The sequence below is a fragment of the Canis aureus genome, chromosome 12 (genome assembly GCF_053574225.1).
Source record: "Canis aureus isolate CA01 chromosome 12, VMU_Caureus_v.1.0, whole genome shotgun sequence".
In the NCBI taxonomy this organism is placed as follows: domain Eukaryota; kingdom Metazoa; phylum Chordata; class Mammalia; order Carnivora; family Canidae; genus Canis; species Canis aureus.
Window position 1 is genome coordinate 45,815,160 of NC_135622.1, and position 22,762 is coordinate 45,837,921.

Below are 22,762 nucleotides of genomic sequence, written 5' to 3' on the forward strand. Positions count from 1 at the left end.
ATATATTTTTTTTAATATATATATATTTTTTAAGACTTTATTTATTCATAGAGATGCAGAGAGAGAGAGAGAGGCAGAGGGAGAAGCAGGCTCCATGCAGAGAGCCCAACGTGGGACTCGATCCCGCGACTCCAGGATCATGCCCTGGGCTGCAGGCGGCACTAAAACGCTGAGCCACCAGGGCTGCCTGGAGATAAGTATTAAAGCTGCTAACCTTATTTTCCATGGGAGGAAGTTGAAGAGGGAGGTTTTATGGGACCTGCTAACAAATGATAGAATAGGAACTTCTCTGGCTCCAAAGCCATTGCTCAGGGAGGCCTGGGTGGCCCAGTTGGTTAAGCGCCTGCCTTCCACTCAGGTCATGATATCCTGGTCCTGGGATCAAGTCCCATGTCAGCCTCCCTGCTCAGTGGGGAGTCTGCTTCTCTTGAGCAGTTCAGGCAGATGGTTCCAGCAGCGTCTGGCCCTGCCATGAAGAGCCCTCCTGGTCAGAGTGGGTAAAGGGACAGGAGAGGGACTGAGCCCTCCAGCTGAGCAGTAGGGTCCCAGGGTCTGGCTGGCAGGCTGACTTGGGGAGAGCCAATGGGCCCTGGGAGAGGGTCACAATAGTGGGGAGACGCTGAAAGCTGTGTGTGGGGACAGCTTGAGTAAGCATCAAGGTGAACCTTCTAGGGCAAGCCTAAGGGCCATGAAGTTGCATTTATTTTTTCTTAGGTAGGCTCTGTACCCAGCGTGGAGCCCAACTCAGAGCTTGGACTCTCAATCCTGAGATCAGGACCTGAGCTGAGATCTAGAGTTTGACACCTAACCATTGGAGCCCCCCGGGCGCCCCATGAAGTTGTGTGTAGATACTAACATGCAGCAGGAAGATGATCCTTTAGTGGTTCCCAAGTGGAACAGGCTGCGCTGGGATCCCCTGGGTGGGGAGGAGGGCTTTGCTCGGAATGCAGATTCTGGGTCCTTGCCTGCAGGTGGAGCCTGGGAGCAGAAGCGCACACGGGCTTGGGAACCACTGATGCCCCTACCCGGCCCGGGGATGGAAAGCCGTTAAAGGGGGCTCAGGGGGCAGCCCCGGTGGCTCAGCAGTTTAGCGCCGCCTGCAGCCTGGGGTGTGATCCTGGAGACCCGGGATCGAGTCCCACATGGGGCTCCCTGAGTGGAGCCTGTTTCTCCCTCTGCCTGTGTCTCTGCCTCTCTCTCTCTGTGTCTATGAATAAATGGATAAAATCTTTAAAAAAAAAAAAAATGAAGGGAGCTCAGGAAGCTGGAGAACTGGGAACAAAGTTCATTGCAGTGTCAGGAATTTACAACGTGCCTCGTCGTAATAGCTGACGTTCATCAAGCCTTTCTGCACGGTCATCGGGGACCCACCACGGAGGATGCCACAGGAGCATGGTGCCCAGGGGTGAGCTGGGAGCGGCGGGGCAGCCACGGGGGCAGGGCTGGCAGCGCTGACTGACGACAGGCTTACATCCCGCACTCGGGCCGAGAGAGTCCAGCTCTGGACTCTCAGTGTGTCAAGAGCAGAAGGCTGGTAAGTGGGAAAACGAGGCAAAACCAATGGAAATAATTGATTTTATTTTTTAAGATTTTATTTATTCATGAGAGACACCGAGAGAGAGGCAGAGGGAGAAGCAGGCTCCATGCAGGGAGCCTGACGTGGGACTCGATCCTGGGTCTCCAGGGTCAGGCCCTGAGTTGAAGGCGGTGCTAAACTGCTGATCCACCCGGGCTACCCACAATGGAAATAATTTAAAAGTCAGGAACTTCTCGGGAAGCCAGGGGCTGGTTTTAGAACTCTTTTGAAAGCCCAGAAAGCATGTGTGCCCAGGATGGGAAGATCCCAGCCGGCGCTGTGGCAGTGGCCCATCTCTGAGGGAGCAGATGGATGATGGCTCTGGCAGGTGGGAATAGCATTTGAAGGCAAGAGGAGGGAAATGAGGTGGTTGCAGAGGAGATCAGCCCAACAAGTGAGTCGTGTGGCATCATTTGTGAGGGATGGTCAGGTCGATGGCTATAGGCCCTTCGTGCCAGCAGCAGTTGTCCAACAGAACCCCAGTGACCAGTGGCTGGACCATGTGCATCAGCTGACACAGAACTGCTCAGAACTGATTGTAGTCCCCTTGTCAGCTGGACTCGCCCTTGTCCTGGAGGGAAGGCTCATCTGAGATGACAGTTGTATGGGGACAACTCGAACCAGTTCCAGTTTATAATGGCAATGCATCCCCTGTAAATGTTGGCACTGAACGATGCGGGACAGATGACTGGCTCACACTGATCTCTGGGCGGGCAGGGCATCTTCCATTCCTGGTGGCCGTGACCCTCTGGTTCCCGATTCCTGCATTTCACAACACAAGAGCCAGAGAGCAGAAGGTGAGGCCATTGGATTCTGTGCCCACACCTTGTTTGAGGACTGTAGGAAGATTTCTCTTCCCAGCTGATCCTTTGAAAGATCCGGTGGGAGGCAAGGCATGTCCCATAGAAACAGAGAGGAGATGCTTAGTGAACTCATGGACCAGGTACAGAGGCTCTGGGCTGGAGGTGCTGTCTGCAGTGCAAGGAGGGAGTGCCCACGAGAGGAGTCTGTCCCAAGGGGTCCCCAGGTCTGCTGATGGTCAGTGTGTTCCAAGTGAGTGGAACTTTCAAATATGCTTGTTGTCTTTATTTTCTCTTCACAAAGATTTGTGATAGATTATAAGGCAAAAAAGGACAACAGAAATTGTCTTAAATTCACAGCCCCGGGCAGCCTCTGTGGCGCAGGGGTTTAGCACCGCCTGCAGCCCAGGGTGTGATCCTGGAGACCCGGGATCGAGTCCCACGTCAGGTTCTCTGTGGAGCCTGCTTCTCCTTCTGCCTGTCTCTGCCTCTCTTTCTCTCTCTCTCTCTCTCTCTCTCTCTCTCTCTGTGTCTCTCATGAATAAATAAATAAAATCTTAAAAAATCCACAGCCTCCTCACCCCCCAAGATAACCACTGCTGACATTTTGGTATTTCTGCTCCTGCCCTATCTTGTTCTGTAAAAAAAAAAAAAAAAAAAAAAAAACCCAAGAACATAGCTGCGTATTTAGATCTTTTCTTCTCTTAATTTATCTTGCAGATATTTCCTCTTCAAAAAAAGTAGGGGAGAGTGTGCTCAGAGGTGGGGCTGTCAAGGAAGGCTCTGTGGAGGAGACAGGGCTTAGCTAGATTTTAAGAGAAGGGTGAAAGGGGGTAGGGGATATGGAGGGCATTTCAGATGGGGCGCTTCTCATATTGCGGGACGTAGGACTGTGTTTGTCTGCCGTATTTGAAGCCTCAGGGTCATAGCTATGGAGGTGACATTTCCTTTCCTCCATCACCCTGTATTCATTACTTGTATGGGCCTGGTGTTGAGTGCTGGGGATGGGGTGGTGATCAGAACAGATTTTGTCTCTGCCCTAGTGGCGCATGTAATATAATGGACAGACACATCTGTTTTACTCAAAGGCACACATTTAAAAACGTTTAAAGGTAGTAATACAAAGAGGGGTTTTTATGGACTAGAATGCCAGGTCCACGTGCCCTAGCAAGGTAAGATGTGAGGTTTCCTCCCAGGTACCTCAGAGGGAAAGTTTGAGAGCTCTGGAAGTATGGACCACAGCCCGTGCTGAGACCAGACATACCTGCTGGGTCTCGGCTTGGCTAAAGCAGATGCGCTACATCAGGGACTTAGGTCAAGGGGGAATACTTAGAAAAATTCATTGAGGCCAAAGTGTGTAGGACTTTGAGTGCCAGAATGAGGATTTTGAATTTTTACCTTTTAGACGATTGGAAGCCATTGATGTGTTTTGAGCAGGTGGTAGCGCTTGCAAAAAGACAAATTTGGAAGATTAATGTGATACCAGGGGGGTGGATGGGCAGGACCAGAGAGGGACCAGAGAAAAGTCTGTGCCTGTGGGAGGGGTGAGGCTTTGGCCAAGAAGTAGCAGGAGGAATGACAAGGAAGGAAGACCAGAGAGACCAGCAGGGATGAATGACCCACTGGAGGTGCACAGAGGACCACTGGCTTGATAGGGAGAATGGGCTGGTGCTGGTTCAGGGAAGGGCAGTGAGGAGGTGTGTTTTTCTGGGGTGAGGGGTGAATATTAGGGAAAGAGACTCAGTGGACAGAAGACAAATAGGTGACAGGTACAGGGAGGTGATGTGAACCGGTTATGTATGTTTGTTTATTAATTAAAGATTTTATTTATTCATGAGAGACAGAGACAGAGGTAGAGGCAGAGGGAGAAGCAGGCTCCCTGTGGGGAGCCTGATGTGGGACTCGATCCTGGGATCACGACCTGAGCCTAAGGCAACTGCTCAACCACTGAGCCACCAGGTGCCCCTGGTCATGTATGTTTAGAGTTTGGTTTACAGAACCAGGAGTGGAAGGATCTTGGCTTTACTTTCATACTTATTACATCACCCAGAACAGTGATTTGCAGAAGAGCCTCACCTAGAAGTAGAGAGTGTGCAATTCAGACTCCTGGGCCTCAGCAGGCAGGTGGGACCCAGGAGTCTCCCATTCTTCTCCTAGTCGCCTGGAGACACCAGTGCACTTGGCTCAGGAGCATGGAGCTAGAGAAACAGCAACTAGGGAGTAAGCCCTGAGGGGGTCAGTTGGAACCAGTGACTTCAGAAAGCCATCCCGGATGTCCCTGGACAGGCTCTGAGGGGCTGTGGGGAAGGACCCCTGGACAAGGCCTAAGAAGCCTGGTGGGAGAAAGGGAGTGGAGTCCCCAGGGAGGAGTGATGGCTGCAGCTTGAGAGTTGCAGAAAGTCTTGCTCTCAAGATCTGAGTCATTCTGAATTTAGAGGAAGTTCTGGGATCCTAAACTTGCTCTGTTCCATGGGCACGTACGTAAGGGCTTTGATGGTTTTGTGTGATGGGCGAGCTCCCTTCACATTTCCACATGCCAGGTTTATCTGGTGATTATATTTCTGGAACTCTAAATCTCTTCTGTCTCCAGATTATGTGCTCCTCTTCCTCCGGGGTAGTACATTTGTTCTAGAGTTCATTCAAAGACAGTTCTGGAAAAGTCAGGACCCATGCATTAACTGCAACTGGTATTGCTTGCAGATAACAAGATTGGAGCAGGCAGTGTGGTACCCTGTGTTACTCTGACGAGGATGCAGTTAATTATTTTGTGCCCTTTTTTTTTTTTTAAACATTGGTCATCAGAAATTGGTTTAAATTTTCTTTACCATCCAGAATCTGCATGTTAAAATGTCTGTAAAAGCTCAGTGTTGTGTGTGTGCAAGCCCTCAACCAAGTGTGCCAGTCCCACTTTTGCTCCCTTGGAGGGCCCTTTGCTGACCTACCCTTCTCTCCATCAGGATTGGTCTGTGCTCCCTCTCTTCATCCCTGCCAGAGTTGTGCTCTTGATGTCATTTTTTACCATCGAGGACCCAGCATGGGGCCCCACGGCTTGCCAAGACATCAGTGGGGTTGAGTTTTTTAAAACAGGATCCAAAGCCAAACATGACTAAATGTTTTAAAATAGAGTCCTTTAAATAAAATTAGACTTATTTGGCCAGGAGAAAAAAAACAGGGTGACCAAGTACTAGGATCCCCTCAGTGAGAGAAGACATAGAATGCTGTGACCAGATGTTTTTTGGCTCTAGTGAAGCCCCTGGGGGAGAGCCGGGAGCTTTTGATTCGTTCTGTGGCTCTTAAGCATCTGGGTTTAAAACGGATCCTTTTGAGAATCTGGTAAGAGCAATGGATTTGCTCCCCCAGGAAAGAGTGACACCTAATTTGCCCCTAATTTTATGGCGTCCCTGACTCTCCATCCTAGTCCCCAGACCTCAAGGGAATAATCCCTGGGTCAGTGTAAAATGTTAGATGTGGGGTATTTATTCCTGTGTTTCCTCCTCCAGAGACAGGATGACCTTCTCTGGTCTCAGTCGTCCCTCGCCCAGTGATGTGAAGCCTTCTTTCCATCGTGGGTGGGTTTATCAAGATACTGTGTCCTTACATTCAGGGAGGTTTTCCTCTTAGCCCCAAGGCCTGTGATTGACCTAAAAATCTGCTCACTTACATCTTTGTCCTCAGAGTTCATTATTGGTCAGTAAGGATGTTTAGGAAAGTTTCATGTGAATACTCAGGGATCAAAAGGGATGAAGGCATTGTTTTAGGCAAGGTTTCCCGACCTCGGATCTATTGATGTTTGAGGCTAGTTGTGGGGACTGCTCTGTGCATTGTAGGATGTTCGGAAGCATCCCTGGCCTCTATTGGAGGCACCTGGGTGGCTCAGTGCTTGAATGTCTGCCTTTGGCTCAGGTCTTGATCCCGGGGTCCTGGGATTGAGTCCAGCATCAGGCTCCCTATCTCTGCGTCTCTCTTTCTCTGTGTCTCTCATGAATAAATAAAGTCTTAGAAAGAAGCATCCCTGGCCTCTACTCGGTAGATCCCAGGAGCATCTTCTAGTCCCAACTATCAAAAATGTCCCCAGACATACTGCTGCATGGCCCCTGGAGGCCAGAGCACCCCTACCCCCACCCCCACTCCTGGTTGAGAACCACTGCTCTAGCCTTTCTCTAGCTTGATTTTGACTCTCTCATTAAGGGAAATACCTCCATGGAGAATGAACTCTTCCTTGGCTTTCCCTCTCTTGCCATTCATGCAGCTCTGGTGCTCTGTGCCAGCCCCAGAGGTGCAAGACACCCCCTGCTGTTGGGGGCTTACTGTGTCTTGGGTGGGGGTGGCCTGTGAAAAAGAGGCCTGTGACCCAGGGCCTCTGCAGTATTTTCTCCATCCAGGTTGCAGTTTCTTCTGAGTTTTCCTGTGGCTGGGTCTTTTTTGGCATTCATACCTCCACTTAACGCTCCTGCTTCAGGGACACCTGTCCCAACCACCTGCATCAGCCAGCTGTTTTCACCTGATGCAGCATACCAACCCGAAGCTTGGTGACCTACAAGTACCCGTTCCTCACATGCACATCCATGGCTTGGCTCGGGTGTAGCTGATCCGGGCTGGGTTCAGCTGGGTTTGGCTCCAGACTGTAGCTGGGTTTTGTCGGGCTCCACAAGTCTTTCAGTGTGCTGGGCCAGTGTGCTTCTTGGTGTTCTCAGGGCAACAGCAGAAGCACAAGACGATATGCGGACGTATCTCAGACATTTGCTCGGGTCATGTATGCAAGACATGCATTTGGGCTGGAGCAGATCCCGTGGTCAGAGTCCGCCCAGGGAAGCGGGATCCCCCAGTCGGGGATGAGGTCCCCGACTTCTCTCTGCCACTCATTCATCCAGCAGGCGTTGGCCGTCCTGGGTGCTGGGGAATAGGCAGAGAAACAGAACCAAAGCCCTGTCCCTCGGGAGCTTTATCTCTAGTAAAGGAAACAGAGTAAACAGACAAATAAGAAAAGGGTGAGGGAATGCTAAGTGCAGATGCTTCTCTGCAGGGCCTTAAACAGGAAAACATTATAGAGAGTGAGGGGGGGTAGGCAGGAGGGCCTCTTGGAGGAGGGGACATATCAGCAGGGACCTGACTGAGGAGGAGGGCCACCTGCGGCCTGCAGTGAGTGTGGCTCTGGAGGGGGCACTCCTGGGCACTGTGTGGGGGCCACTCCAGGCTCTGGCCTGGGTTGGGGGAGCTGGTTGCCTGCAGAAGTGCCTGGTCCCTTCCCTTGCTCCTTCCTGCCCCACAGCTCCCGGGAGACTTTTTTTCCCCCAAAAAACATTCTAAGTTAGTGTTAATGTACAGAGGCTCCAATATGGTCTTCCCCGACAGCAGAGCATCACGAGGTCTCTGAGGGCAGCTGACAAGGACGTTGACTCGCCAGAGTGGCTTTCTTTCCCTGGGTTTCTTCTCCCCATTTCTGGAATGTTCTGGAATCTCCAGGCTGGAACAAACCTATGGGGAGGGATCAGCCTAGGCAGCAGAGGCACCAGCCCTCCTCCGATGGGATAACTTCTTTTTTAAAGCCCTGCTCATAGCAGCCTGTGTCCCCGTGGACTGTTAGAAATGTGCAGGATATTGTGATTCATCAAATTCCAAGGGGAAGGATTTTGTAAAGGAATTTTCTCACGGCTGTGTTTCTGAGCTGGGGTATTACAGATGCTTCATCCGGCTGTCATGGGTTAGATGAAGCTGTAGTCTGAGTGTTTACCCACTTGGGAGATTCATTCATTGATTCTCATTATTTTAAAAATCTCGTGTTTAAAAAAAATTCTTTTGCAAAAAAAAAAATTATTTTGCAATGAGACTGCTGCTCCGTCTCTTTCACTGGAGAAAGGGGGCCACTGGGGTAAGAAGAGGTGACCTTGATGGTGCCCCAGAGCAGGGCTTCTCAGGCTTGTTGTGCAAGGGAGTCACCCCTAGACTAAGCCTGGTGTGGGGCGGGCAGTGGGGGGGCAGTGGGACGGGCGCTCAGTGACTGCAGCACGGAGCTGGGCTGTGCGTCAGGGCTCCTGCTGGCTTTCGCAGCTGCCGGGCTGGGCGCCTCTTCCCTGTCTGCTCAACGGGGTCAGGTGTCATGTGAACCCCTGCCCCTGGGGCCCCCCCCGCCCCCCGCAGGCATTACTGACAGTGACAGGAGAGGCCCCCCTGGCCGTGCTGCCATGCTCTCATGGTCGCTGAGTGCTTTGTCTCGAGGCCCACCTCTTCCCGAAGCTCTGTGACACCTCCCTGACCCAGTGGGGCCCGCCCAGCCTCTGCTTGCACCTCGGCCTTGTCCCCTGGATATCCCCGCAGTGGACTGTCGTCCCTCCTGCTGTCCTGGCCTGTACAGTCCCCAGCAAAGTGACTGAACCTCATGCCTCTGTCCTTAGGCTGGAGTGGGGTGCAGTGGGAAAGGTTGGGGTGCAGCGGATGGGATATTAATCAGAGGGCTGGGTCCTAGGGCGGTCACGAGGCTGGGAGGTCAGGTTTGGTTTCCGGTCTGCTCATCTGCTGACCACAGGCTGAAGGGGTCTGGGGTGAGCGGCGAGTTGTGACGTGGTTACACTATACTACAGGTGGGTCTGGGGAGCATGGGGGCAGCAGGGGGGCAGCTGAGAGGAGAAGAGAGGCAGAGTAGGGCTCTTGGGCAGGGGGAGGGGCCCTCCAGGTGGGCCAGGTGTAGCTGGGGGAGGTTTGCCCAGCGGAGGGTGCAGGGAAGGCAGCCCTGGAAGAAGAGAGGAGTCCTGAAAAGGAGATCCTCCCCCCTTATCCTGGGGTGGGAGCATCAGAAACTTACTCTAAGGCAGCAGAGCTGAAGGCTCGGCCTGGAGGCGCCCACTTGTCACGGTCCCACGAGAAGCACTTTTCAGACTCACCAGGTTTTCCCTGGCTCTGCAATTCTTAACCTATAGTGGGAAGCAGAACCAATCGGTGTGTGTTAGAGAAACAGCAACCTCCCTGCTCACCCTGTCGTGTCCTCCCTGGGCCTCCCCCCATCAGCGGTGGCTCTGGGGGCAGGGACAACGTCTCAGTCACCATGGACGGCTCCATGCCAGCTCCGTGCCGTGGAAGGAGCAAAACCCATTTTTTTCACATTGATATTGAAGAGCACATCTGTTCTGCTAAGCGAGACACATTTATAGTGGTAAACGCGGAATGGGAAACGTCTGAATTTTAAGAGCTTAGAGACAGTGACCGCTGTTATGTATGCGACCTGTGCACCCCTGTAGATGTACTACTTTATTTCAGATTAAAAATGTGAACAGCTCCCACAAGAGTGCCTTAGGACTGGTATCTTTTTTTTTTTTTTCCCCAAGATTTAATTTATTTATTCATGAGAGACACAGAGGCAGAGACACAGGCAGAGGGAGAAGCAGGCTCCCTGCAGAGCCTGATGTAGGACTCGGTCCCAGACCCCAGGATCACGCCCTGAGCCAAAGGCAGATGCCCAACCACTGAGCCACCCAGGCGTCCCAACCTGATTCCTATTATATTGTTTGGTTAATAGTCTTTGGTGGGGGTTGGTTTGAAGCTTTCCCGCAATAGTTGCTGTCTAAAGAGCAGGTGTGGTTTCTTAGGCGGGCACCCTGATGAGTGATGACAGCAGTCCTTCCTGACACAGCCTCAGCCCTGTACACCTTACGGTCTGTTCTCTCCACCCTGTGAGGTGGCCAGGCAGGGCAAGGAGACCCCTGAGCATGCAGCTTTGTCCCTGGCCCAGTGCAGCAGCCCAGACTGGCTGTAGGCAGCTTGCCTTGTCTGGAGCCTCTGGTTCGAAGTTGTAGATACTAGTAGATATGGGGCCTAGATGTGTGATTCTTCTATGTGCAGCTTGCTCCCTTGACCTCTAGGACCCATAGCCTGGTAAGACCGGAGACCCTTGGCCTTGGTGACTGCTGTATCTGGACCCTGCATGGGCTTTAGTAAAGTGCTACTGCCCAGTGAGGATGCGTGAGGTACAGCCTGACCGTGTTGACTGGCTTCCTATACAGTGAAATTGGGGCCTAAGCAGATTTCCAAGGCTATACAGCCCCCAAAGGGAGGTGGCCTCTGGGTTGGCTTGGACCTCGAGCCAGACTGGCTTTCAGACCCAGCATGGTCTGTGATTTGCTTCGATTCAACATAAATTGGCAGCTCTTTGGACTATCAGGTATTTAATAAATGGCCTGAGGCCATACTGATACTGACCGGTCAGGTGGGAATGGCCTGTCATGGCCAAGCAGAAGTGTAAGAGATGTCCCAGAGGATTTTGAAATTGCCCATTTGCTGCATGATGTAGGCAATTGGGGCTGCCCAAACCCAAGAACACAATGAGATGTTAGTTGCTGGAACTAGCCATTAAAGGAGCTTGTGAAATCTGCATCTGGTGACTTGGTGACCAGTGTCAAGACACCCCTCACCCTCCCCTACTAACAAATTTGTTATTCAGTGGGCCTTGGCTGAGTGCCCGGACCTGTAGGAACTTTCTGCCGGAGGTGGTGGGTCCCCAGGGTTGGCATCGATCAGCCCTGATGAAACAGAAACAGAGAGGCATATGGTATAACCAGGAGTCCCAGAAAATTCATGTCAGAGTTAATTAATCTCTCTTATTGTTTATTAAACCATCTTGTTCAAAAATCTAAAATTCCCCACATTTTTCACCTATTCAGAAAACATTCTACTTTGCTAGGAGAACATTTTCTTTCCATAAGGCCAGAAATGCACTTCAGCCTCCCTACCCACATCTCAGCTACCAACTTCTGCCTGAGAAGAGGAGGTCCCCGGCAGGACCTCAGGGACCCAGGTGGGGAGGAAGGGCATGAGCTGGCCTTGGGGAAGGGGGTGGGACAGACCTGGAAATGGGCCTCGTTGCAGATGGCTCCTGGCAGGTGGCTTTGGAGAAGTGGGAGGAGCTAGAACCGAGTCCAGCCCCACATGGGTCAAAGGCCTATGGCCATTAGCAATAAGCACCGGGAAATTGGATGTGGTTTGGATGTTCAGGTTCATATCGAAGGTTACCTGTGACAGGAGACAGTTGGGTCTGCAGTCCCAGCAGCCTGTGGAAGCAGACTGAGTACCACAGACACCTAGGAGAGCCTGCGAGTATCAAGGATGGAGGAGCAGACTCTCAGTGCCTAAGAAGGCCTTTGTGCCAACATACTGAGCTTGCAGAACAGATGTGTGGCCCCACAGCTGCCCTTTCCCCTTCCTGTAGCTTCCTCAGGGAACCTGGACACCAGTCCTGGCAGGTGAGGTTGGCTGAGAGGATGTACGTGAATCCCAGACCCCTATACACCTGTGGCACCCCATGTGAGGTAGCGTGATGACTGCGAGTTAGCCCTGGACTGCTTCACATCTCCTGTGATATTTCCATACAACCTGCAGCTTTTAGGATTATACACTCCTGGCTAGTGATCTGGGTTTTGTATACTCCCCTGCCGCGCTAATCAGCACAGCACCTAAGGGCACCTAATAAGTCCTCAGTAAGTGGTGGTTGAACAAATGAGTGAGTGAATGAATGAATGAATGAATTGGGTAGCAAAGGGACTGCCCAGGCCCCACAGGTGGGCAGGATTGGCCAGGTTAGCTATGATGTGAAGCAGGAGGGGAGAACAGCCCCTCCACCAGCCTCCCAGACCTGGGCCTCACCTGTCCATGGCAAGTGAGACCTAAGTACCTCATTGAGGTCAGCCGCTCTCTGGGGTCCCCCCTGGACACTGAGCGGCTAGGGGTTTGCTTTTCGTTACCACCTGCACCCCCCTTCTCCATCCCTCCTCTTGAGCAGGCTCCTTCATCATTGTCCTTTTCTCTTCTCGGGGCACAGATCCTGGCCAACGTCTTCCTCTACCTGTGCGCCATCGTCGTGGGCATCATGTCCTACTACATGGCCGACCGCAAGCACCGAAAAGCCTTCCTGGAGGCCCGCCAGTCACTGGAGGTGAAGATGAATCTGGAGGAGCAGAGCCAGCAGCAGGTATGGTTCAGGCCTCCAGAGGCCCCTCCAGGGTGGCCTTGGGGCAGTCTGGAAGGGGGTGGGCCTGGTGCCGTGGCCCCCAGTGCTCCATGGGGCTCGCAGTTCACCTGCCAGGGTCAGGTGGGCCGCCTCCTGCCCTCAGAGGGCTCCTCCTGACTTCAAGGAGCATCTCTTGCTGGAAACTCCCTCGTAACTCCTCCGTAGTTGACCTAAATCTCCCCTCCTTCTGGTTTTTTTCCCCCTATAATTTAAAACTTTTTAAAGAAATACGATGGGGTGCCAGGGTGGCTCAGTCGGTTAAGCATCTACCTTCAGCTCAGGTCATGATCCCAGGATCCTGGGACGGGATCCCACTTCCTCCTCTTCCCCTCCCCCTGCTTGTGCTTGCATTCTCTCTCTCTCTCTCTCTCTCTCTCAAGTAAATAAAATCTTAAAAAAAAAAAAAAAAAAAAAAAAGAATCCGTTGACTCAAGCAGTCACCAATGACTCCCTGCGTTCCTCTCTCAGGCAAAAAAAGTTCTGTGTGTTTATTTTGAATGTTTTCCCCCCATGGGCGTCACTTCACATTCGTCCTCCCCTGCCCCCCTTTCTGGTTCTAGGGCTACAGGGTGTGCGCACCCTCAGTGCACCCAGAACCATGGTCTCTGCGGCCCTGGTGGGCCCAGCTGTAGTGGGCAGCTTCCTGGGTGAGGCCCAGCAGCCCGCTCCCCTCCACCTAGAGCACCACATTTCCTTCATGCATGGGGCAGGTTCCTGCTTCCTCCTCCTAAGTCACTGATGAAGAAGTAAAACCAGTCCAACCCCTGGGGACCTCGCTGTTTATACTTTTCCATGGAGAGAAGTGCCTCCTGTCCCTGCTCTTTGTTTACTGGCTTTACTCCAGCCTGATCCACCCGGTTCTCATGTGATTCGGTCTTTTAAATAGTTTCTGGTCTGGATTCATCTCAAAATGCCTTTCGAAGGTCTGCAGAAATTACATACATCCAACTTCCCGTGATCCATAGGCTCATTTCACCCTCATGAACTCGATCGGTTGAAAATACAGGGTTCTCTCTGCCGGGAACAATGTCATTTTGTGTTCAGGTAGTGGTGTTGGCTCTGGATTCACTGAAATTGCTGTTTTCACAGACCCTGCCACTCACATGGATAGAGCTATAGTTTTGGGGGCCACTACTCTGGAACCCTCGCCAGGGAGCCCCACTGGCAAGCCTCACCTCCCCTAGACGGTGCTATGCAAAGGCACACACTGAGTTGTTTGCTGAGGAGTCCTGAGGATGTGTTTTCTCTCTCTGCTTACCAAGGAGATCTAGAAGCTTCTGAGCTGGGCCTCAGATCCATCTTCTTCAGAAGGCAGACTTTAGAAGGGGAATCCCCCCAGCCTCCGTTGTGACAAAAGGCCAAGTTCAAGCTTGGCAGCTCTTTGTGTTTCTCTCCTTGTCTCCATCCCCATATCCTGTGGTTATCCAGGAGCTGTTCCTGCCCGAATGTATGTATGGAGCCCGCTTTACTGGCGTTACAGAGTCTCTTGAAAGATGGTCTTCAGTTTCTGTTTTTTCTGCTGTCTTGTTTCTCTTTGCAGCTCATCTCTCCTCCTGTGGAAGCATTCCTCTGGGTTCTCTACGTTAAAAAATGCTACATTAGCTAGGTCAGGAGTTCTTTTTTTTTTACATATGGTATTTGTGCAGTTTTCAGCACACCTGTCAGTCTTGTGTCTCACAGTGTGTAATTGGTATACCCCAGGACATCTTTAGCTGCATCAAACAGTGCTTGGGGGTGGGGGTGGGGGGTTGGTTCCTGATGTGGTGAGAATGGTCCTGTGTCTCACCTGAATCTGTTATTCTCTGCAAAGGTAATTTAGATGCATTATCCCCCTCTGAGCCTTGCTTTCCTCATTTGCAAAGCAAGAGTATTGATGTTTGTCTTATAGGGTTTCCTGAAGGTAGAAACACAGACACAAGTGTTTTGTAGCCTGTTGAGCTTGGAAATGGTGATGATCGGCTGCAGTGCACAGGCCATACGGTGCATGGGCATCTTCTGATGCCCCCTCTGGGCAGGGTCAGCATCTGGAGCCTGGGGCCTGGCGGAGAGGGCCACTCCTGTGTGTTCCAGGACTCCTGAACGCCACATAGCAGCCAGGGGGCGCTAGCAGCCTGTCCAGGCCATGCGGCTGCTCCACTCTGGTGCCTGCCCAGGGCCACAGCAGCAGAGCGGACATTGGCTGGAGGAATAACAGGTCCAGGGACGCAGAAGGGAGGTACGGTGATAGGAGAGGCACAAACGTACGTGCCCAGGCCTAGCTGGGACACAGCAGATGCCTGTAAATATCCATCAAGTGGAATGAATTTGTCTCACCCAGCTCTAACTCGTGTGACCTTGGGATAGCATCCTCACCTCTTTGGGCCTCAGTTTCCCTACGTGTAAAGTATACGTGAAAATAAAAACCCTTGGTGAAAATGAGATAATACAAGTGAATCCCTCTGGAAACGAGAAAAGCACTGTTACCAATAGGAGGGGCATGATGCTGCAGCCCACCAGCACCACCGTGCGTTGCAGTTTGCTTGTGTTTCCTTTAGGACTCGTGACTGCAGGAAGATCTGCTTGCAATTTTATTCCCTTCCCGTGTCCTTGGCAGGTTTGGGCATCATCATTGTGCCCGACTTCGGAAATAATTTGAGAAGTGCTTTCTTTTTCTAGTCTGGGAGAGCTTGAAGAACATACAGGTTCTTTACAGAGTTGTAAAGTGAAGCCCTGTGGCTCAGGAGTTCTCTTTATGAGATTCAATTTCCCTCACAGGTATAAGGATTTTGGTTTTGGGGGGGTTTTTTGTATAAGTTATAGAACGTTTTTGTTTTTTCAGGAACTTATCCATTTCACATGACACATTTTTGACATGTTTATCCTTTTTTTTTAAATCTTGTCTGTGGGATTTGTAGTGCTGTTCCCTTCCCTTACTGATATTGGTAGTTTGTGCCCTTTTTTTGGTCCTTAATCTGTCTTGCTGAGGTTTATTAATGTTTGAGCCTTTTCAGTGAACTGCCTTTTTGTTGCTTTCTTTGTATACTTCCATAATTCATTATGTTTTTACCTTTGATTTTCTTCTGCTTTCTTCAGGGTTAGCATCATGTTCATTTTTACCTTCTGCTTTCTTCAGGGTTAGCATCATGTTCATTTTTACCTTTTACCTTCATTTTTACCTTCTCAAGATGGAATTTAACTAATGTTAGCAATTTTTTTAGCATTTTTCTTTTCTAAAACAGGCACCTAATGCTATGGGTTTCCCTCATTACTTGCTTTCACTTTCTTCTACAAATTTTGTTATGTCCTATTTTTCCATTGTTCTTTAGTTTCTAATTTCCATCAAGATGTCTTTGATTCATGAGCTATTTGAGAGTGCATTAATCAAATTGCAAACATCCAGGGAATTTTTTTTAAAGATTTTATTTATTTATTCATGAGAGACAAAGCGAGAGGCAGAGACACAGGCAGAGAGAGAAGCAGGCTCCACGCAGGGAGCCCGACGTGGGACTTGATCCCAGGTCTCCAGGATCAGGCCCTGGGCTGAAGGCAGCGCTAAACCGCTGAGCCACCCGGGCTGCCCATCCAGGGAATTTTTAAGGTCATATTTTCCTTATTGATTTTTAGTTTATTTCTGCTCCAGTCGGAGAACATACCCTGTATGATATCAGTCCTTTAAAATCTGTCAGGACTTGATTTTTGACCTTGCTTTTTTTGCTTTTTTTAATGAGTTTGATGCACTTAAGGACAACATGCATTTTACTCAATGCATCAGAATATCTTTCAAGAATGAAATAATGTCAATACGTGTCAGTCATGATGCATTTGCCTCTACCCCAAATTAGTACCTTTACCTTTTTGGTCACAGTTGCAAGGACCTCACAACACTCAGTTCCCCTCGCCCAGACTTTCTGGCTATTGTAATGTATTTTAATTCAACGTATATTTGAAGCCCCAAAAGATGATTGATTGCAATCTTCCACGGCGAATAGCCAGTATGCACATCTGCCCCCATTCTGCCCTCGTGGATATTCTCCATTCATTCCTTCATTTTTGTGCTTCCATCTTCTTGAAGAATTCCCTGTAGTGTCACTTTTCATGAAGGTCTTTTGGTGATAAATTCTATTTCTAATTGCTGGAAATGTGTTTATTTTGCTTTCAGTTTCGAAATTTGCTTTTTGTTGGAGGTGGAATTCTAGGTTAACTCTGCTTTACTCTGAGCCCTTTGAAGGCATCATTCTGTGATCCTGCAGCTTCTACTATTTTTGTTGAAATGCGAGCTGTCAGACACACTATTGCTCCTTTTAAAATCATGTGTGTTTTCCCTCCGGTTGCTTTTACAATTTGTCTTTGGTGTCCACGGTTTCATAATGATGTGCTTAGCACTTTTCTTTGCAGTTACTCTGCCTGGTATTTGAAGAGCCTCTTGAATTGATGGCTTGACGTCTTTCATCGGCTTTGAAATTTCCAGCCAGTACCTTTTTGCCTCATTCCACCCTTTCCTTCCAGGACTCTACATGTCTTTATTAGACATTTTTACCATGTTCCATAAATCTTTCTTTTTTTTTTTTCCTTTCTGGGCTTCAGACCGAATATTTTTACTGACCTTACTTCCAGGTTACTAATCCTCTTATCTGCTTTGTTAAATCAAGGCTTGAGCTCATCTGTTGAATCCTTAATTTCAGTATTGTATTTTTTTTTCATTTCTAAGAATTTCCACTTACTTTAGAAAAAACAAAACAAAACTGATTCCAATTCTCTAGTTAAGTTTTCTGTTTTTGTCATCAATTCTTTGGAGCATGTGAAACATTTTAAAGGCTCTGACAGCTGCAGTATCTGATGTATCAATGGATCTGCTTTTCCCTATTGATTTTGGGTTTTTCCCTATTAATTTTTGCCATCTCATGGCATCCTGGCCTTTTTCAAAAAAAAAAAAAAGAAAATTCTGGGTAAATTAAATGCTGAATATCATGTATGGAGAATAGTAGGGTCTCTGGAGGATGTCTCTCTCCAGAGAAGATTTATTTCTCTTGCAGCTCACCTTGATCCAGTGTGGGGTTGAGAAGCTTTAGGTCTGGGTATTAGTCTGAGAGCTGGTTTCTGTTGTTCCTCCTCTTAGGAAATAGTTTGAATTAAAACCCTAGAAGGACTATTTCATAAGAGGCTCCCTCTTCTCCAGGACCTCACCCCTCTGCTCTGCCTTGGAATCCTCTATAGTGGCAAGAAACAAAGGTTGGACATTATCTTAAATTTCTTGAAGTGAATTTTTAAGTAGCTAAAAGCATGCATGGTATAAAATTAGGAAGGTGTACGTGGAATAAAATCCCAAAGGTTACACCATGGAAAATAAGTTTCCCTGAACGGCCATCCGCTCTGCCATCCCTCAGCCAGCCACCGTCATGTCTTACATACCCTTTCGAGATTCCAGTTATTTCCAGATCTGCGACACAGACTTTGCATATGCATGCAAGCACTATATCCCCTCTTCATCAGATCTTTCACCTGCTGTCTTCAAGAGGGTTCTAAGGCTATGATGCATTGCCTCATCCTTGTTAACAACTGCATTGTATTCCGTGATAGGGAAGTAACATTATTTAACTGGGCTCCTAAGTATGGAGTTGGGTGGCATTAAATTACCTTCCCAGTGTTGTAAAACCTGCACCACGATTTGTTTCCAGGACTTAGTCATCATCTCAAACTGAAACTCTGTGGCCATTGAATATTAGCTCCCCATCCTCCTTTCCCCTGGCCACCATCGTCCTACCTTCTATCACTGTATGAGTTTACATTTCCTAGGTACCTCATGATAAGTGGAATCATGTCCTTCTGCAACTGGCTTATTGTACATTGCATAATGCCCTCTCAGAGTTGAGCTGTGGTACCACCCATGTTGGGACTTCCTTCCTTTTTAAAGTGGAATAATACTCTCTGCCTGCATATACTACATCTGTCTATCCCCCCACTTGTGGATGGACACTTGGGTTGTTTCCACCTCCCAGCTGTCATGAACAGAGCTGTTGTGAACATGGGTGGACAGGTACCTGTTTGACTCTCTGCTCCCAATTCCTTGGGGTGTATACCCAGAAGTAGAATTGCTGGGTCATGTAGTAGTTCTAATTTTTGAGAAACCAGACACATCCATTGTTAATGTTGAGAAATGTTACCGAATTGTCTCATTTAGAGGTCCAAAGAATTTACTCTCCTCCCAGTGATGAACAAGAATGCACTTAGGCAGTTAATTTTCCTTGTTTATTGAGAAAGTGTTTCTTGGATATGGAACCCTACAGCTCCTCCAAAAATGCCTATTTGAGAACCCCAGTGGCAGGGATGATACCCACATGGCAGCAGTGGCATCCCGTGAGCAGTTTCCTGCTCTTTACTCATTTGGGTCAAGTCACAGCCAGGTAGGCTGAGGTTTGGGAGAGGTTTTCTTGTTTGTATTTTTTTAGCATACATTGTACAGTATTTGGTAAACACAGACAAGTATAAAGAAAAAAGAAACATTGATAGGGAATTATTCCTCTAAGTTTTTTTTTCTTCTTTTGTGTTTTGAGAGTGTCCTAGCCATCTTAAACTGATTATAGAAGTAACACCTTACTCTCATAGATAGCTGTTAAGAATAGCAGCAAGAACCAGATCATTGAGCCTGTATGCCTGTGTCACACGGCTACTGTGGGCACTAGATGTAAAATGTCTGTTTAGCATGATGCCTGGACCTAGGAGGCACCTAAGCTGTCTCCTATCATACTGTCGTTGCTGGACAAAAATCTGAAGATAGAAGTATAGAAAAGACCACCCAAACTTTCCATTGTTTGGGTGTTTCTTTTAAAAATAAGTTTAAAAAATACAGTGTGTTAAATTGTGCTCTCAGCTAGAAAAGGTTTCAGAACTTTCCATGTTTGCTTATTTTTCTTTCTCCTTTTCATCGAGGTGACATTCTTATAACGTCAAGTTAACTATAGAAAACATGTGGTTGAGCCCCTTCCTGATGCTGTGCAAGCACCACCTCTAGCTCCAAAGCGTGTTCATCACTCCAAAGAAAATCCCATACCCAAGCTTGATTTTTTTTTTTTTCCTCAAGCTTGATTTTTAAAACCGTACAGAATGGCCCCTGGTGAGCGTAGGGACAGCCCTGAGCAGCAGGTTCTTTTCCTTGCTCGTAAGGTCAGGCGCCTGGTGTCGTTGCACACATCCACTCCCCCATTGTCCTGTGCACGCTACCCAGAGTGGCCAACACCAGAGCCTGAAAGCTGTGCCAGAGGTAAAGCCTACCGCTGAGCGTGGACCTGGGATTTGTGTCCATCGCTTCCTCTAGCTTTTTCTGGGGTACGGTGAGCCTGGAGCTTCCCACCTTCTCACAGTGCGATCTTGGCACGCTGCCTGTTCCGGTGTTCAGTTTAGTTTTCTGAAAAAATAGGATTAAAGAGTATACCATGGTCATGAAGTTGTTTAGCAATCATTTAGATGAGTCTAATCACTGTGAATTGGTTTACAGCTCTTAGCTGCTGTCCCGCTGGCTCCTGCCCTGGAGACATTGGCTGGTGGGGAGGGGCAGGAGGTAGGATGAGACCCAGCTCCGTCCCTCTCTGGGGAGTGGGACTGACTTTACCTCCTAAGAAGGTGGGCTGAGTGCAAACAAGAGGGTAGAGGTCAGCCATCCCATTGCACTGTCCTCCTGCGAAGACCTCTGGGGAGAATTAAAACAGGATCATAGATATGAAAATGCTAGAAAGGGCTGCAGAAAGTTCTAGGAGATGAAACAGAAACTGGTTGGGATGTGGCTTCTGTCTGGGGAGCTGTTTGAGGTCACTGGCCACCGTTGCAGCTCACAGTGTTTAAATGTCTTTTTAAAAATTCCCAATTAAAATATGCTCAGTATATCCTTTGCAGAGGAGGCTTCATTTCAGAATTTTAGTTACCACGGTTCATGTCTTACTTTTTATCATGTCAGCGTGTATTTATCTTGTTTTCTAAGCTTCCTTGGGAAGAAGTGCCCTGTGCTGAGGGGAAGGCCTGCCCTGGCGGCTGTGTGGCCTCCTCCTCCTCTGACCCTGTTGTCTCTCACCTGGGGGGTGGTACTAGCCTTTGTGAAGACGACCAACCTCGACCAACCTCCTGCTAATGGCAGGCAAGTCCTGACAGATGGGCCACCAGCCATGGCCCCAGGAAGGTACAAAGCACCCCCAAGCCTTGCTATGCGGGCTTCTGCCCGCCTTTGTCTCCCAGGTGGGCATGTCTGGGTAGTGAAAAGAAGTGGGATGGAGGTGCTGGGGGCTCCCTAGCTGCAGTCTCCTTTCTTCGGGGCGGAGTGGGCCTCACCCTCTGAGGTCCTTGTGGACTGAAGCCCCCGAAGGGTGGCCCTGACAGACATGCAGCAGTGTGCTAGCTCACATAGCTCACTTTGTAGGCAGATCTTGGCATCTGCCTGTGACACAGAGGGCATCAGGATGGACGTGGGGCCTCTCTCCGGTCTCCCCAGCTCCATGGGCCTGTTAGGGTAGAGCAGGAAGCCCAGAGGCTGGAGAACTGGAGTTGTTTTTCTTTATTGCCATGTGGCCATACTCCAGGGTTTAGTTGGGCACCTTGAGGGTTGCTAAGTGCCCCAGCTGCCACCTGGTAACAGCAGGCACACAGGAAATCCGCCCAGCACGGACCTGTCACCAGGTACAGAGGACAGAACGGTGAGCTGCTCTGGATCTCGCGCTCAGAGTTACCTTCCCAGGCAGTGGGGCGGGCTCCAGGGAGGATGCTGGCCTGGATAGAGAGGCGACAGCAGAGGGCAGAGGCGCCACTTCCTTTGGACCACACTCCATTAGACGGGGACCAGAGGGCTGCCCTCAGCCCCAGCCGTCAGAGGTGAGGAGGGAGAGCCCAGGGCTGGCTGTGCAGGGTCGGTTCTAGGTCATGAAAGCATCTTCCGGCCCTGGTGAGGGCCAGCGGGCGGGGTCACCTTCTCTGGGGCACCCTGGGGAGCACGCTGGAGGCGGACGCTGGGTGGTTTCCTGTTGAGCTCCTGGGGGCCATGCGGGACAGGGCCACCCCTTCTCTGCCTTTCTTCCTCCTCCAACCCAGCGCCTAGGGTCACCGTGACCGGGGAGATGGCATTTCCTCCTCATGCCAGAGTCTTTCCCTCACTCCGGGTGAGGGAAAAGGGCAAGGGTCACAGGGTGACCTTCTGCCCTCGAGGCCTTGGAGGGAAGAGCCACCCATTTACCCTGAGAGTCACAGACTTCCCACGTGGGAGCCCCAGAGCTTGGGACTCAGGAGTGCTGCAGTTTAGTTAGGGGCTCAGCCATTTTTTGTCTCCTTGCGGGGCCCTCCTCGCTGTCTCCTTGCGTGGCCCTCCTCGCTGTCTCCTTGCATGGCCTCCTCGCTGTCTCCTTGCGTGGCCCTCCTCGCCATCCCCTGCAAGGCCTTTCGCTCTGGGGGTAAGGCAGAGGGTAGCCTCACGAGAGGTTGGGGCGGGAGAGACAGACCCACAGACAGAGCGAGACAGAGCCACATGCACACGGAGCCCAGCCACCTGTTGCCCTGGGGTCGGGCCTCTGGTGCCCGGGCACGTGCGTGGGGGCTGGGGCTGCCTCCTGGGGGCCGCGCGGGGCGGGGAGGCGGCACAGAGCCGAGGGGGGGGGGGGGGGGGGAAGGCCCCGGCTCCCTGCGGGGTGGCCCGGGCCAGGCTCTCGGCCATCAGCCTCTGACGTGGGCCGGACAGACCCTCGCCCGCTAGACCGCCGCAGAGGCCCCGCGCCCCGCCGTCAACCTCGAGATACACCTGCTCATACCCACTCATGAACGAATCTAATATTTTTTAAGTTTGATTTTAGCCTCGAATGCGTCTTGGTTTGAGAAAAACCAGAAGGCGAGTTTGCCATGGCGCCAAGTAGGAACCCGTGCTCCTGCTGGTTCCAACCCCGACCTCTTGGATTCCATAGAATGTTCTCCATCCTGACGCTTCAGGGTTCAGCACAACAAACCCACGTTGTAGATAATGCAGGTGACGAGCCCACAGAGGAGGACAGGTGGTTCCAAAGCCTTGGTGGGCTCGTGGCCGCGGGAGGACGTGTGCTGTGTCAGGCAGCCCCTGGCGCCGGTGGCGGTGATGGGCCTGCAGACAGCGCTGTTTCTGGCTCTGTGGCTTCCGAGCCGGGGCCCTGCTGGCCCTGGAGGGTCGGAGCCCTTGCCACATCCTCCCGCAGCATATTTATCCCTGGTTTTAGGGTCTGCTGTCTGTGACCGGTTTGGCCAGGATTGTGGTGCATCCCTGCCTTTTTCTGGCTAGAGGACCGACCTCTTTGTTTAGTTAGGGGCTAGTTTATTGGAGTTACTTTGTGTCAAGCCCTGGGCTGTGTTTTTCCTGGATTATCTCATTGAATCATCCACAGCAAACCCAGCGGAGGGTTGGTACGCACTCCCTCC

At 50.4% G+C, this 22,762-nt stretch overlaps 1 protein-coding gene across 1 annotated transcript in view; it reads left to right on the forward strand.

Moving 5' to 3' along the window:
- The window catches only part of ADCY3 (adenylate cyclase 3), a 76,879-nt gene that overhangs the window by 21,671 nt on the left and 32,446 nt on the right, over positions 1-22,762 (forward strand). The window contains exon 3 of the mRNA XM_077843906.1: positions 12,182-12,331. Coding sequence (XP_077700032.1) covers positions 12,182-12,331 — 150 coding nt within the window. The remainder of the gene's footprint in view (positions 1-12,181; positions 12,332-22,762) is intronic.